A 15440-nucleotide genomic window follows, 5' to 3' on the forward strand; every position below is an offset into this window, starting at 1 on the left:
TGCAGAGGTGATACAGTCTACTTGCTAGGGTTATGCAGTTTCTACTTGCATGGGTAACTAACATGATTACTACACTACAGGTAATACAGTCTAATATATTTTATCCCCATTCTCCCACACATTGTTTATTCTTCCTCCCTCCCCACCTCTCTCTCTCTCTCTCTCTCTCTCTCTCTCTCTCTCTCTCTCTCTTTCTTTCTCTCTCTCTCTCTCGCCCCTTCTCTCTCTCCAGGTAAAACTATAGAGGTTAGTGCTTAATATAGTTTATTACAGAGGTTAGCCTGACCAGCTACGATATATGTCTCGAGAGAGACCCAATAAAGAGAACCAATATCCAACAATAAACACCAAAATTTGTTAATCTGCCTAAAAATGATGAACTATTTCATAACTTTACCACGACTACCTGCTTCGTAAAAAGGATATTAGTGGTGAAATGAGTCACTGGAAATGCGGTAATAAATCCATAAACAATATTTAATAAATCAAGACAATTACAAGACATTTCACAATTTTACATGTGCGAGTGATAAACAGTATGACATAAGCAGTATAACATAAGCAGTATGACAAGAAACTTAAACGAGTTCAGCCCGTGGGATGGTAGTAGGTAACATTGTCCACTACTAGGTGCATAACGCCAGCACCATAGTAATCAATGATGTAAGAAGATCCATCTGCAGGTCCGACTATCTATAAAAAGATCAGGGGGCCATTGTCAGAAATTAACATCGTAAAGTTAATGCTAATGTTAATGCTAAGATAGCACTTATGACTAACGTTAATGTTACAAGAGAAAAAAAAATATTAGAGAACAAACGCCACTTGTAAATGTTTATTTTGGTACACAATTGGTAGAGAAGTAATGTTTCTGACCTGTTTTCCACGAAGAACACACGTTTTACTAATTAATATGAAATTAATATCACTACAACTGCAATTATTTGTGTAAATGCGGTGTTTTCATCTTAATCTTAAAGTTACCATATGGTCTGGGATCTCGTAATTGTCGGGAAACTTGCTGGGATTTTTGTTCTCGTAATTTTACGATGTTTCTGTCAACGGTCTATGAGTCAAAGTTAACATTAAGACTAATGTCAAGACTAATTTTTTTTCTGACAATGGTTCCCAGGTTAAAGTTCAAGATTAAATCACAGATTTCGAGCAGCATGGTCATAGGGAACTATATAAAATCGTTAAAATGGTAAACCTGTATACGATACCTGTGTTGCAATGAGGACGATGTCGACGAGCTGTCCAACAAACATGAAGCCTAGTGTACAGAATTTCAGCAGACCTGAAGAACAATCAAACTTCATTTAAAACAGGTGTTCTTAACATGTGGTCCATGGATCCATTTGGAGTCTGTGGATAGGATTCAGGGTGTCTGTGGATGGGCTTCAGGGAGTCTGTGGATGGGCTTCAGAGGGGTCTGTGAACGAGGCACATAAAAATTATTGTGTTTATGTGCTTATGTGCATTTTTCTGGGAAGGGGTCCGTAGCTTTCACCAGATTCTCAAAGGGGTCCATGGCTCAAAAAAAGGTTAAGAACCACTGGTTTAAAACATTTACAGATTTCATTTAATGTCTATGATGTCCTGGCACCTTGACTCATACATACATGTGTTATAAATCTATTAAACTGATTTATGTAATTAGAAAAGGAACAAAGAAATAACTTACCTAAGGCAGGATATCCCAGATAGAAGCGGTCTATCCCAAACATGCCCAAGAACACGGAAAGTAGAAGAGCTGTTTCAAATGACTTCCCATTTCTGAAAAACACAAAAATGGTCAAATTCTAATAACCTTAGGACAAGTATTGCCTTTGGTTTAATCAGAACCAATTTGGTTTTAATCAATTTCACAATAGTTTAGTAATTTTTCATTCAATTGGGCTTAACACCACTTCATGCACTCTCCTTTATATTTATAAAATGTAACTGTGTAGCAGAGCTACAGCTAGCAGAGTAAAATTCCAACTTGTTTATTTATTGCATTTTGTGAATGTGGATGGTGTCAGTAGTAGCATAGAATGTTCATACTCACGTTGGTTTACAGTCAACTGGTCTTTTAAATGTGCCATTTTGTGACAGTCCTGTGCAACTAACCCTTGGTGCTGGCACACATGGTGCTAGAAAACACATATAATCTATAATTATTTCAGGCTGATAAATATATGTATATAAAATATGTATATAAAGGGCCAATGTTGCTGAGTGTTTTAGTTGTGTATATTTATACTTTTACTCATGCAGCATATGGATATAGATTATTGTCATTTTAAAATCATATTCCTGCAAACTTTCACACATATACAGAGGTAGAAATTAACTTTTGAACAAGGGAGTCCAACGGACTTCCTACCCTCAAAAAGAGGGAATCCGCAACAAAATGAGGGAGTCCGCAGTCTGAGGTTCAAAATTAAAGATATTAACAATAACGCATGCGCTTATTTTTAAGATTCATGCAGTTGCACGTCTGCCAAATTTTCTTTGGACATTAGCTGAACAAATACAGTAATTCTGCGAGGCCACGCTCCGGAACGAACTAGTTAGTATGGCAGAATGTTCAGGGAGTCGCACAGTAAATCAGGGCGTATTTGACTCCGGACTCCTGTTAATTTCGCACCCTGCATATATATATGCATGATGACAAGCAAACACACCATAAGCTTTGTACGACCCATCAGTCTGTCTGCTACACCCCACAGGCTGCTGTGTAGTTGAATTAATCTCAGGGGGAAAACATATATACGTATACTAGTTAAGGATTCCAACATGTCATTTGTCAAATGACTATAAGACTATAAATAAAAACAAAAATTCAATAAATCTGCCTTACTATGCATTGCTCTAACCAATTTTTTTCAAAAAAAATGCAGACAAAAGTTTGACCTACGCCATATATAGTATATTATTATTAATATTATATACTAATATTGCCATGACTATGAGTATGAGTCATAGTGTACCCTACTCTTGTTGGGTTACATTATTGTATCTAGTCATAGTTTTGACCATAGTCTTGTTCACGTTAGTAGTACGTATAGCCTTACGCGTATACATCCCCTCAGGCATATATTATATTTTAATCGTGACAGCACTACTACTAATGACAGTGTACTACTACTACTACTTCTAGCAGTAGTAGTGTGGTCTTCTGCAGTCACTGGTGGCACAGGCACTTGAAGCGTTTCAATAAAATATAATGCTAAATAAATACGAAATCTATTCACTACCAAATTCTTAATGTTTCTATACTCTCTTTCACCTATTATTGCCGACAATTTCCTGTAAATGCCGTCCAAATGCTCATCTGTAAACACACGCCACCGCCAATTGCATCTCGCCTGCGCTGCCGCCACACTGACACATAAATATGTATAAACACCATATTTTAGCGCCGTGGCCTACGCGATCCGGCCTCCTCCCGGACGCCGGAGCCGCTAGTCCTATCTCGCGTCCGCGACATCCAATCTCACACAGTCGACTTGCGACAGTACACGCATAATTGCGCAATTGGGACGCCTCTGCTGATTGACGTGTGTCGGCTGTGTGCTGCTGGGTGTGTGTTGGCCCTGTGTGGTTGTGTGTGCAGAGCAGAGAGAGAGAGAGAGAGAGAGAGATGAGGCAGATAGAGCCGAGAGAGAGAGCTGTAAATGAGTGTGTGTGTTGAGAGAGCGACTGATGAGCTCGAGATGTAGAACGGCCATGTGAGAAGATAGACGGCCAGCAGAGCGTACCGTGCCTCGCAATCATGCCGTGTACGCGACCCTTTAGTCGCGCGATCACTGTGTGAGTGGATGTCCGGGACGCTGTAGCCAGGAGGCTTAGCACCTGCTGTTCCGCGACGCGCTAGCCACTGCGCATATTATTAATAGCCGCCGTGTCACACGCGAGCGAAGAACTCGGGTCGAAAACGACCCGCTTGTCGCGAAACGACACGGCCCAGCGATCGTTCGAAGCAGAGCGTTCACACGACGCTAATGCAACGCTGTGAGTGAGAAAAAACCCTACATGCGGTCCGCAACTGCGAACAATGCCCGAATGTAAACAATCAAACTCTTCCTCGCACCACTCCGCACTCTCACTTATTCTGTTCCTACTTTCTCGTGTCCTCGCTGCACGTACTAACTCTCACCCCCGAGCTCAGCGAGCTTCACTACCGCAAAAATGAACGCAGGACTCGATCGTTTTTCGACCGAGTCGTTTTCGTACCGAGAAAACGTTCCGTTGTGAAACGCTCGTCCGGGACGCATTTCGACACGGGTTTCGTTTTCGACCCGAGTTTCTCCGGCTCCGTCCGTGAACCGGCTTATTGTGTCAGTGTGCCAGCCGCAGCAATGCCATGGCGGTAGCGTGTGTTTACAGATGGAGACTTTGACGGCATTTACAGGAAATTGTCGGCAATAATAGGTGAAAGAGAGTATAGAAACATTAAGATTTGGTAGTAAATGATTTCGTATTTTATTTAGCATTATATTTTATTGAAACGCTTCAGGTGCCTGTGACTGGTGGCATGGACGCTGAAGTGCAGAGTTGAGAGTTCACCAGTGACACTCACTGACAGTGGACATAGCACAAGCTTCCCTGTCTCGCTTAACACTACGTTGGCCGTGTTAACAGCTCGGAAGAGCCTGGTCGGTTTACACAGTGACAGTCACAGTGTTTCCACATGGACTGTCATCACACACACGCTAGTACTACTAGCTACTTACTTAGTACTACTAGTACTACTAGTAATTGCAGCTTAAAAGGATAATTGTTCCAAGTTTGTAAACTTACGAGCTGTTGCTTTCTTCCGCTGCAATTTGAAACGTTGAAAAATATTAGCCAGAAACTATACATGATAATGATATTCACTTTTCACATTAAACGAACATTACGCCATCATTTACTGTTTACAAACAAGCAAGGTTAATCGATCGTGGCGCCATCCCACGGGACCAACATACGCAAAAACACGAGCGCAAAATCCCTCGCTTCCCATTTATGTTAGGCTATGATCCTAGGGGCGTTGGGTCGGTACCATAAAACAGATGGAGTAAGGCTTCATTGTGATTTTTAAGCAAGATATATGTCCCTAGATATGAAAAAAATGCTGATAGCAGTTATAACTCTCGGCCATCTCTGTGTTATCATCCGAAATAGTTATATACCCTCTTTGCTTCGCCAAAATCATGTGTTATTTTGCGTAAAATTGCAGAAATAAATATTTTTTTCAAGGGACCACACGAGCTGGCCCCAATTAATGTGCATACTGGATGTCAACTAATATTAGTAATATAAATATGAGAACATTTGTGGGTTATTTGTCAAAACTTTGATATAATGAACCAAAAATATTGTTACATTTTACTGTGAAAAAGTGGCCGACAATCCGCTTTGACTTCAAATTCACATTGCCCACGTTCTGTCAATATTTTGACAAGAAAAACTCCCAGAGTAACATATCACCTCATTTACTTCACAAAGGGGTCCACTGCATTGGAATTATTATTACTTTGTAATATGGTGCCGTCTGTTTGGTGGCACAATCTTTGGCAAAGTGTTAAACCACTTACCCCCTAACATCTTGTATTTCGGAATAAAACTCTTTATGATTTTTTTGAAATTCTCTCAGGTTTTATTCGTCTACTTTAGTTATTCTCAGTGTAATTTTGGGTGTATATTATAATATTACAAACAGTCAACAGATAATTTTGACAGAGCTTCTTGCGCCCCACTCACACGCGCTCTCGTCCATCCACCTGGGAACAATTTTAACTATCTTCGCATGAAAACGGAAAAAATATACTAGCCTTGTTGGATGTCTTTATGTGGGACACAATGTGCCCGTTGAAAGCGTCCTTGTTGCCCTGCTGCGTGCTGGCTCGAGAAGCGAAATTGGGTTTGCATCTCTTGCCTATCCACAACATGATCCTTCTGGTGTTTTTGCATACGACAGATTTAAACTATGCCGATACCTACCAGCGTATTATTGCTGAGATGAACCAATCTTGGCCAGCCAATCATCCAGCTGATGTACCAAGCTTTCTTGCATTGTGTTCGTTCTCTGTTCAACTATCCTGTCACAATACATTTTAGACGCCATTCCCCGTTTAACCAAACGGACTGAAGTCACTGTGACAAGGACACACTAGACTGCCAGGAGCGCACAAAAATGTTTAGCCTGAAATCAGGAGCAGTCAAGCCGCTATTACATTACTGCAGCACACTGGAAGTGCCTTTCTGGTCAGATGAGGGAAGGTGGTTACTGATGAAGGACGGTCATCAAATGCTTTCCACATATGTCCTGACCTGCACAAGACGCGCGTGTGAGAAATAGATGAGGATGCTGCTTTTCTGACAATCGTTACATCTGGTGAAGAACTGCGGTATCCATTTTGAAGAAGCCCACAAACTTATCTGTATCTCGACAGCCAAAAAAAGCCCCCAAAGACTATCTGCTCGGATTGATAGGCAACGCCAGAAGACATTTGACGAGTTCAATGCTTACCAGACTTCAATAGCTGAGAGACTCCGAGACAGACCACCAAACCAAACGCTTTCATGATCCCATGAAAATGAACAAACTAAGAACATATACAAAGCCAATTTATGCCAAGCAAGAAAAAAGTCCAGATGAATGGCAGACCGTTGATTCTTCAATTGGTGACAAGCTATTGTTTGGTCGCATTCATTTTGTGCATGGCCACAGGACGAAATATGCAAAATGGCCTGATTATATTGTACTATCCCAGTCCTCTTGGTTCGTTTACCATGGGCACTGGCAACCCAGAGGTCTCACGTAAAACCAACAAGCTTGCTTCGTCTTGCTTAGTTACCTATAAACGAATGTAGCCCCATGCTGCACAAACTTCCTGATCATTCTGCAACCATAATAGAATGCGAATGAGCATAATCCAGAAGGTGAAAAGGGGATCAGTCAAATTATTGGAGAATTGTCCAGTTTGTTTTGTCCATGGCACTGAATGATGGCCACGACCACTTTAATGACAGGATCGCTCGTCTTCGACACCTACATAGATTATCATCCATCAATGAACCTGCTGACAAGGCTCGCCTAGAGGAGAGGAACTTTGGCCTGAAGCTTCAGAACATTTACAGCATCGCAAAATTGTAAGGCAACGGAGACAGAAGCTTGCCCCATGTTGGGAATAAAAGTCTAGCCTCATTTTCATTTCTGTGGAGCGAATGGAGGAAACCAGATTTACACCAAGCATCGAATGGAAACGGGCTCTTATTCTGCCTAACAACTGAGAGACACAAAAATCACACGGGAAGGACACCAGCGAGGTGCTTGCAGCTTTCAAAGTACACACGATGGAAGCAGATGGTTCGACTCTTACTTCACGCTTTGCTCATTGCTGCCACAGACTGGATATCCAGCAGTTTGTATCAGCTCCGATGGACACCGACGTTTCATCATGGGTGTTGTCATTTCATCACTCAAATTTAAATCAACGTTGCTTTCCAAGGAATGGTGCCCAACCAAAGAACGGAAACGAATCATAGACATTTTACAAATTGCAGCTTCAGTGCGGTGCAGATGTATTGTCATGGGACTTATAGGGATGGAGTGCTTACACAGGTTGCGACACTTCAGCACATTTGCCCAGGCAAAGGCAAACTCGGAGTGCTTAAAATGCTTAGGTTCTAGCAAAGAGGTCCAAGAAACGCTTCGCGAGTTGGGACAAGAATGGATGTGGCCGATGGCTTATGGGATAGCTGCGAGAATATCACATGCGCCTTTATATGCTCCAAGGTCTGCTTACAAAGGAACTTAATAGCTTTCGATACCATCTATTCTGTGCGAAGAAAGGGGAGATTGAGAGCCACCAATTGCCTCCATGCATGACTGCTTCCGCATAACTGCCTTTGCAATTATTTAGGTCAGCATTTTTTGGGCAAACGAAGCCTTTCAGAGGCACACCCAATTGCCCCAGCCCAGTTGCGAAAGGGATGGAAATGGGATGATCAGGATGAAACAACTCTGGCTGGTAACTGGTATGAGTGCGACAGCCAGCACCTCAGGCCTTTCTTCTGGATTTGTTGGCCTGTAATTGTTCCAGGCAGCTGCAAGCTATCAAATTGTTGCATGCCTTGCAGTGGACTGAAATGTACAAGGACGTGATGTAAACTTGCTGTCTGCGACAATCAGTCATTGTGCTGACGGGTCAGATGACGACAGCCTCGACGAGATGCATTCAGATGACGATGGAGCAAGAAGATGGATTCTGAGCCAAAATATGCTGCCAGATCTAAAGGGACACTTTTGTTGATGTGTTTGTCAGGACGTAAGCATCAGTTAGTTACGTGTTTAATTTCAATGCTTGTAATCTGTGTTCATATTGTGTTAAAAATTTAACTGGTAATAAAATTGCGCGCTATTATATAACAAGGCATGCTTAAAAATTGACTGGGTTAATAAACAATGTATAATATAACAAGGAAGGTCCGTTATTTAATCAGGAGATCATTTAATGATAACATAATTATGATAAACCTTATTGGTGGAGCAATTTGCATGTATGTTGAAATGTAATTGCTCCTGATTGTTACATACCTACCATGAGATACTAGCTATTCGCAAAAATTAAACCTAAAACCTTAAAATGCTTTCAAATCTAATTGTTTTGTTCCCAAATATCAGACATTAGGGCGGGTTATAGGTTGAACTTTGCCAGATATGTTGCCCACAAACAACCACCCATCATTACAAAGTAATTAATATATTTTCATGCAGTGGATTCCTGTGAAAGTTTTTTGATGGGCCATATGTTACTCTTGGGAGTTTTTCCCTTGTGAAATTATGACAGGAAACGTGCAATGTGAATTTGGAAGTCAAAGCGATTTTCGGCCACTTTTTCACTAAAATTGTAACATATTTTGCGTCATTATATCAAAAGTTTGACAAATACCCCCACAAATGTTCTATATTGCTATTACTATTATTTAGCTTGGCAATCAGTAGGCAAACTTATTGCACTCTGTGGTCCTTAAAAAAATATTTTATTCCAATACCAAATATCACATTTATTTTTGGCGAAGCGAAGAGGGGTGAGATAATACATTTCGGGTTGATAACACAGAGATGGCGAGAGTTATACACTGCTATCACATTTTTTTCATATCTAGGGATATATACTCCTTGCCTTTAACAAATCACAATGAGCCTTACTCCATCTGTTATTTCGGTACCGACCCGTCAGTTTTGGGGGGGTCTGGCCTTCATAGCCTATGTACTATAAAGGTATATTTCTTTTTTCGCTGCGTGCGTTATGACTTCCACTATCTCTCTTACCCTTTGTACTCTTGATCTATTTCCTCCCCTCTTTTCTTCTCCGTCATACAACTCTCCAATTCGTCTCTCTTTCGTCCCCAAATCTATCTATTGTTTGACTCTGCCCCAATTTATGCCGGATTGTATCTCGCTCTCTCGGGAGTACACCTCCTAAACAGCCACTGAAGCGCCTCCTAGAAACAACGTCAGCTAACTGAATTTTTGGTGGAGGTCAAGCTCAGATTACGCGAGGGCCTACCGGCTATGCGCTCGTTGAAGCTATTTCCGTTCTAGGTTACGTATTGTAACCAGCTACCTGTGTGAAGTCTAGGCTCTCTCCAGCGATGGTTACAATTCAGACAATTGAGCCCGTAACCGCTTGACATCCGCAGAGATATTGAGAGTCAGGTCTGTCAAAAACTGAACGCGGTTCAATAGAAGTTAGTTTCCTGCCATGCAGCAGCAGGGCTTCTGTCATGAAACTGTCGTTTTAGCTCGGCACAGTGCGCTTGATTGGAAAAAATCGCTGTGCGACTGCATTAATAAAATAAATAAAACAACTTGATGTCAAAATATTCATGACAATGCATTAGTGTTGGTTCTTCATTTTGCTTATGCAGGGACGTGTACAGGGTGGGGGGGGGTCAGGGGGTCCGGAACCCCCTGCTCGCGCAGAAAGAAAACGCATCTAAGGCGTTAATTTCAAAAAATTTCCCCCAGCTGACCCCCCTTCGGGTTGCTCGTTAAGTTTGTGTTACAGTTAGGACCCCCCCCCCCCCTTGGCTACAAATCCTGTACACGCCCCTGTTTAGGTGGCCGAAGCGTATAAGCGAGATAGCCGTAAAAAATTAGGGGTTACCGGGCGGAGTCCAAAATGGTTGGGAACCACTGCTCCTAGAACCTAGTAGGTCTCAGGGGAGAGACAGTGAATATTATAAATAAGTTGTGGATATAGAAATCAGTTTTACCCTAACCCTCAATCACTAACCCTACCCTAACTTCTATCCCTAATTCTAAAATAAAACAAATTAGCCAAAAATAATTAAAAAATAAAATAAATAAGAGACATAAATAAAGCCAATCAGAGCCGTTCCCCTAGCCGGATCACTATCTCTCCCTGTGGCAAAATTCTCTAAATCTTTAGCCCTTTTCGCTCGTATACCTTTTATTCACAGCCCTGTGGCACAGCGAAGGCTATAGTTCTAGAGCTACACTACACTACACACTACCCGCACAAATGCGCACCATATTAACTTGTTAGAAATCCGCGACCAACTATAGTAGTTAGGTTCACTCCAAGGCTTAACACTGTAACGACCGTGAGGCGTATATACGTACGTACGTGCGACACTCTATTACGCCACGGACACTCCAGGATTGACTCCAGGATTGACAGGATGAGCAACAGTAATATAGAACGCACCGAACCTGTGGTTACGAACGTCACTTTCTACGAGGTTTCTGGGTCAGTACGCGGGCTATGATTCTTTCATTAGAGAGACCAAATCGGCCACTTATACACACAAGGCAGACATACACCTGTACGCACGTCATACACTCGCCACGCGCGGCGCGCCACGACACATACGCACACACACACACTGCACACACACACACACACACACACACACACACACACACACACGCACACACACACTCACGACAGACACGCACTGCGCCGCCGCGGCGCACACCAAGACACACGCACGCAACACGCACACACACACACGCACAAGCCCCCACACAGAGCCTGGTCACACACGCATGTCGCTCACACGACCGCACGCACGCACGGCACGCACGCACCCTACCTATCACGCAGAGAGCGCGCTTGTCCAACACTTCCCGCCAACACCACTGCTTGTTTTCCACTGGAAGAATGCCTACCAGAAACACCCAGCACTAGGTCCGCCTGCATGTGCGAAGCGCCTCAGCTGTTGAGACTGACACCGAGAGAGAGAGAGAGACGGCGTATAGAGAAGGAAGCAGGGAGGAGGAGGAGGAGGAGGAGAGGAGCGAGGGAGGGGGAAGAAGGTCTTCCGCCACGCCCAGCAACGTCGGCAGCAGCATCACACAATGACGTCTTATCGCGGGAGGAATCCAAGAAGCCATTTTACCCTGCCGCTCACGGAGGATGCTGCGCTTACGGAGGATGCGGCCGCGAGCACAAGAGATGCTGCGAGCACGGCAGCATCCGGGTGAGGATGAAGAGCAGCGGTGTGATGGACTCCCGCTTGGGATTCTTTCTCGGACTCTTTCTCCCTCCCCACCCTCTCTCTCTCTTCTCTCTTCATCGCTCTCTCTCTTCCTCTCTCTCTCTTTCTTTCTCTCCGTCTCTGACTCTCTTATCATTATCTCATTTCTTGGTCTCGCTGTTTTATTTGCTTTAACAACTAATTACCCCAAATTTAATGATCCATGATGATTCTTAATTGTTTAATTTTATATCTATACTAACAGAGATACGTTATACTCACTTTGTATTTTGTATTCACCTCCTGATGTGCTCATTCCATACGTACCGTCAAATCATTCTAAACCAATTTTCCATCTGGCCAATTACTATTGACCAATTAATATTGTCTTTACCAATCAAACGAGCGATCGAATGAACCCACTTTACGTGCTTTAGCCTAATTACCTTATCTGTTACTGTGGCTGTCTCTGCTCGCTCACCCTCACTTCTCATCTTTCATATTATTTGTTCTCGTCTGTGTGTACTTTTAATCTCTTTCCTCTCCATCGTCTCCTCTCTGATATTCTCTTCTCTCTCGTGTTCACTCATTTCTCTCGCCTAAGCTACTACTGTCTCCAATGATAGAATTATTTCTGCTCTCTCTCTCTCTGACGTGCTCTCTCTCTCACTCAGTGTTTGACGTATTCTTTTACTATAAATCTCATACTGTTCTCGTCTCTTCTCGGTTGCTTTTTCACATTTACGGTATTCTATGGCTGAGACCACTTTTAACTGCTCCTACTAAACTTCTTTCTCAGTATGTCTCGCTTCTCTCACTGTCCTCTCTCTGTGCTTCCTTACTTCTTTTTAATTAATCTTTGTCTCGTTCTTTATAATTAACGCATTTTTTTCCTGGGAATAAACCTTTTCTATTTATGCATAGAGGCATTAATCTTTCTGTCTAGCTGTGCTCGTCGCTTGTCTATCACAAATGTTGATTTCTGGAGAGATTTTCTAATTCGCCTCTAGTTATAGCATACCACTATATGAGATGTCGACAGGCACAGGGACTCGAGCAATTGCAAATTTGTCTTGTGTGTACGTGGATCACCGTGATCTGGTTCTGTGTAGAAATGCTCATACTCTGGCTAATAGTAGTCTCATAGCCTCTACTAGACTGCTAACTTGTCAAGTTACTCTTCTCATCTTGTCTTACTACTTGGTTCGTTAGTGTACTGATCCATTCCCAGTCCCGTTTATAGCCGTTGTTTAACCTGATTTTATAAATTTTCTGTCAATTTCCATTCATCATTCTTCTTTCTTGTTTCATGTCTTTATTACATCTCTCATTTTTTTCCTGCGCATCTCTCCTCTTTTTCTTTGTCACCTGGTTAGCGTCCTATCCTCCTGTGCTCCTCTTCGTGCATCTGAACCACGTGCAATTCGTCTTAATCTGTCGCTCTCTTCTGTCCTGTTTCGCGCTGCCCTTACTTATTTTTCTTTTAATATTGCTCGTATTATGTGCTGTTGCTCTCGTTGTGTGGTAACTTTGCTTCGTCTTCGTGTGGGGCTCTCGTGACCTTGTGTGTGTGTGTTGTGTGTGTGTTGTGGCTCTCCTCTCTCTCCTGTGTGTGTGCTTGTGTGTGTTGGCGTTTGTGTTTACTGCTCGTGCGCACTGCGCGTGTTTGCTCGTGTGCCGTGCTCCGCTCTGCTCGTCTGGTGCTTGTGTCGTCTCTCTGCTCTCTCGCTCTTCTGTCTGTGTGTTGTGTGTGGTTGCGCTGCGTGTCTCGCTCGCTCGCGTCCGTGTGTGTCGCTCTCGCTGCTGCTTGCTTGTGTGTCGTCTCCTGCCTTCTCTCTCTCTCATCGCCTGCTCTCTCATCTCTCTTCTCTCTCATCTCTCTCTCCTCTCTGCTTCTCTCTCCCTTGTGTGTTGTGTTGTTCTCTTGCTCCTCTACTCTCATCTCTCTCTCTTTCTCTCTCTGCTCGTCTCTCTTCTCCTCAATCATCTCTGCTCTCTGCTCTTCTCTCCTCTCTCCTCATCTCTCTCGTCTCTCTTCTCTCTTCTCTCCTGCTCTCCTCTCTCTCTCTCTCTCTACTCTTCTTCTCTTCTCTGCTTCTCTCTCTTCTCTTCTATCTCTCTCTCTCTCGTCTCTCTCTCTCTCCTCTTGCTGTCTCGGGCGTGCGTCGGTGTCTCTTATATTCGCTCTCCTGTCGTCGTGCTCGGGGCGTTGTCGCTCGTCTCTCTCTCTCTCTCTCTTCTCTCTCTCTCCTCTCTCTCTCTCTCTCTCTCTCTCTCTGCCTCTCTCTCTCTCTCTCTCTCTCTCTCGTCTCTGCTCTCTCTCATCTCTCCTGTTCTCTCTCTCTCTCTTCTCTCTTCTCTCTCTCTCTTGTTCGCAGTGTCGTTCTGCCTCGTTGCTCTCTCGTCTGTGCGCTGTGCCTGATCGTCTCTCTCTCATCGTCTCTCTGCTCTCTCTCTCTCTCTCTCTCTCTCTCTCTCTCGTCTCTCTCTCTACTCTCTGTGTCTCTCTCTCTCTCTCTCTCTCTCTCTCGCTCTCTCTCTTCTCTTTCTCGTCTCTCTCTCTCTCTCTCTCTCTCTCTCTCTCTCTCTCATCTCTGCTCTCTCTCTCTCTCTCTCTCTCTCTCTCTCTGCTCTCTCTCTCTCTCTGCTCTCTCTCTCTCTCTCTGTTCCTCTCTCTCCTCTCTCTCTCTTCTCTCTCTCTCTCTCTCTCTTCTTCCTCCTCATCTCTCCCTTCTCTCTCTCTCCTCGTCTCTGCTCCCTCTCTCTCTCGTCTCTCTCTCTCTCTCTCTCGTCTTCTCTTCTCGTCTCTCTCCTCTCTTCTTCTCTCTCTCTGTGGTCGTGTTGTCGTTCGTGTCGCTGTCGTCTCTCATGTTTGCTCTGTGCTCTGCTGTTCCGTGTCTCCTCATCTTCTGCGTTCTCGCTGCGCTTTTTATGCAGCTTGTGCTCTCTCGTGCCTGCGCCTGCGTGCCGTTTCGGTGTCTCTCTCTCTTGCTCTTCTCCTCTCTCTTCTGATTCCACTGCTCGCCCGTTGGTGCGCTTTGTGCTCGCTTGCAGTGCCCGAACGCGCGCCCGTCGCTCTCGGCTCGCTCGGCTCTTCGCCTCGTGCCGAACGAAAGCCCCAACCCACGGATTCTCGCAACCGGGAACTTCCAGAAGCCATCCTAAGGCATTCCTTCGACAGTATGGACGCACACGTAATAATGTTCATGTACATTGCTACGTTGTAGGTGTATAGTGCTATCAATGTACATGTACATGTTGCACTGTACATGTATAAGTACATGTTAATTCTTACATTGTTACATGTATGTATATGAATTAACGTACATGTACCATGTACATGTACCATGGTATTAACGCTATCATGTTCTAATGTTAAAACCGATGTACATGTACATGTACACTTACATGTATAATGTACATGTACATGTGCAATGTACATGGTTATAAGCTACATGTTACATCTTACTAGTGTGTTTAGTCAGTTGTATTGTTATATTGCATAACCGTACATGTACATGTACATGTTACATGTATATGAGTACGCATGTAATGTTACTATGTATATGTTGTATGTATATGGTACATGCTTAATGTTACATGGCTGTTGTCAAATCGCGTTGTGTGTGTGTGTTCGCTGCGCGCATACGCTATCGGTGAATTTGAGGCTTCTAAATTGAGCCATCAGCATCATCCGTTGGATCACAAAGTAAACCGAAGTGGATCGCTGTAGCGGACTCGAGGTACTTAACATCTTAGTTTTAAGTGTGACTCTAGCGAAGGGCGCGCACTTTTGTTTATATCAAGAGCAGATAATTCGGTGTTCGTAAATCGCTTTATACGCTCTTGTTTACTATTGTATCAGTTTCTGAATTGTCCAGCTGTGATTTTGAAATGACTGGGCGGTCTTTTCGATGTGAAACGACATAGAACTACTTTTTGAAGCCACATTTCGG

The 15440-nt window shown here is 43.5% G+C and overlaps 1 protein-coding gene across 1 annotated transcript in view; it reads right to left on the bottom strand.

Annotated features, from left to right (window-relative positions):
- Positions 1–459: 459 nt before the first annotated feature.
- Positions 460–15440, bottom strand: part of LOC106815543 (TM2 domain-containing protein CG10795-like) — a 22823-nt gene continuing 7842 nt past the window's right edge. The window contains exons 2-6 of the mRNA XM_014820011.1: positions 2670–2758; positions 2051–2135; positions 1685–1776; positions 1224–1297; positions 460–693 (exon numbers count right to left, since the gene is read on the bottom strand). Of these exons, the coding sequence (XP_014675497.1) occupies positions 589–693; positions 1224–1297; positions 1685–1776; positions 2051–2135; positions 2670–2758 (445 nt within the window). The 3' untranslated portion in view covers positions 460–588. The remainder of the gene's footprint in view (positions 694–1223; positions 1298–1684; positions 1777–2050; positions 2136–2669; positions 2759–15440) is intronic.

This window comes from Priapulus caudatus, unplaced genomic scaffold (assembly GCF_000485595.1).
Source record: "Priapulus caudatus unplaced genomic scaffold, Priapulus_caudatus-5.0.1 Scaffold1142, whole genome shotgun sequence".
Classification (NCBI taxonomy): Eukaryota; Metazoa; Priapulida; class Priapulimorpha; order Priapulimorphida; family Priapulidae; genus Priapulus; species Priapulus caudatus.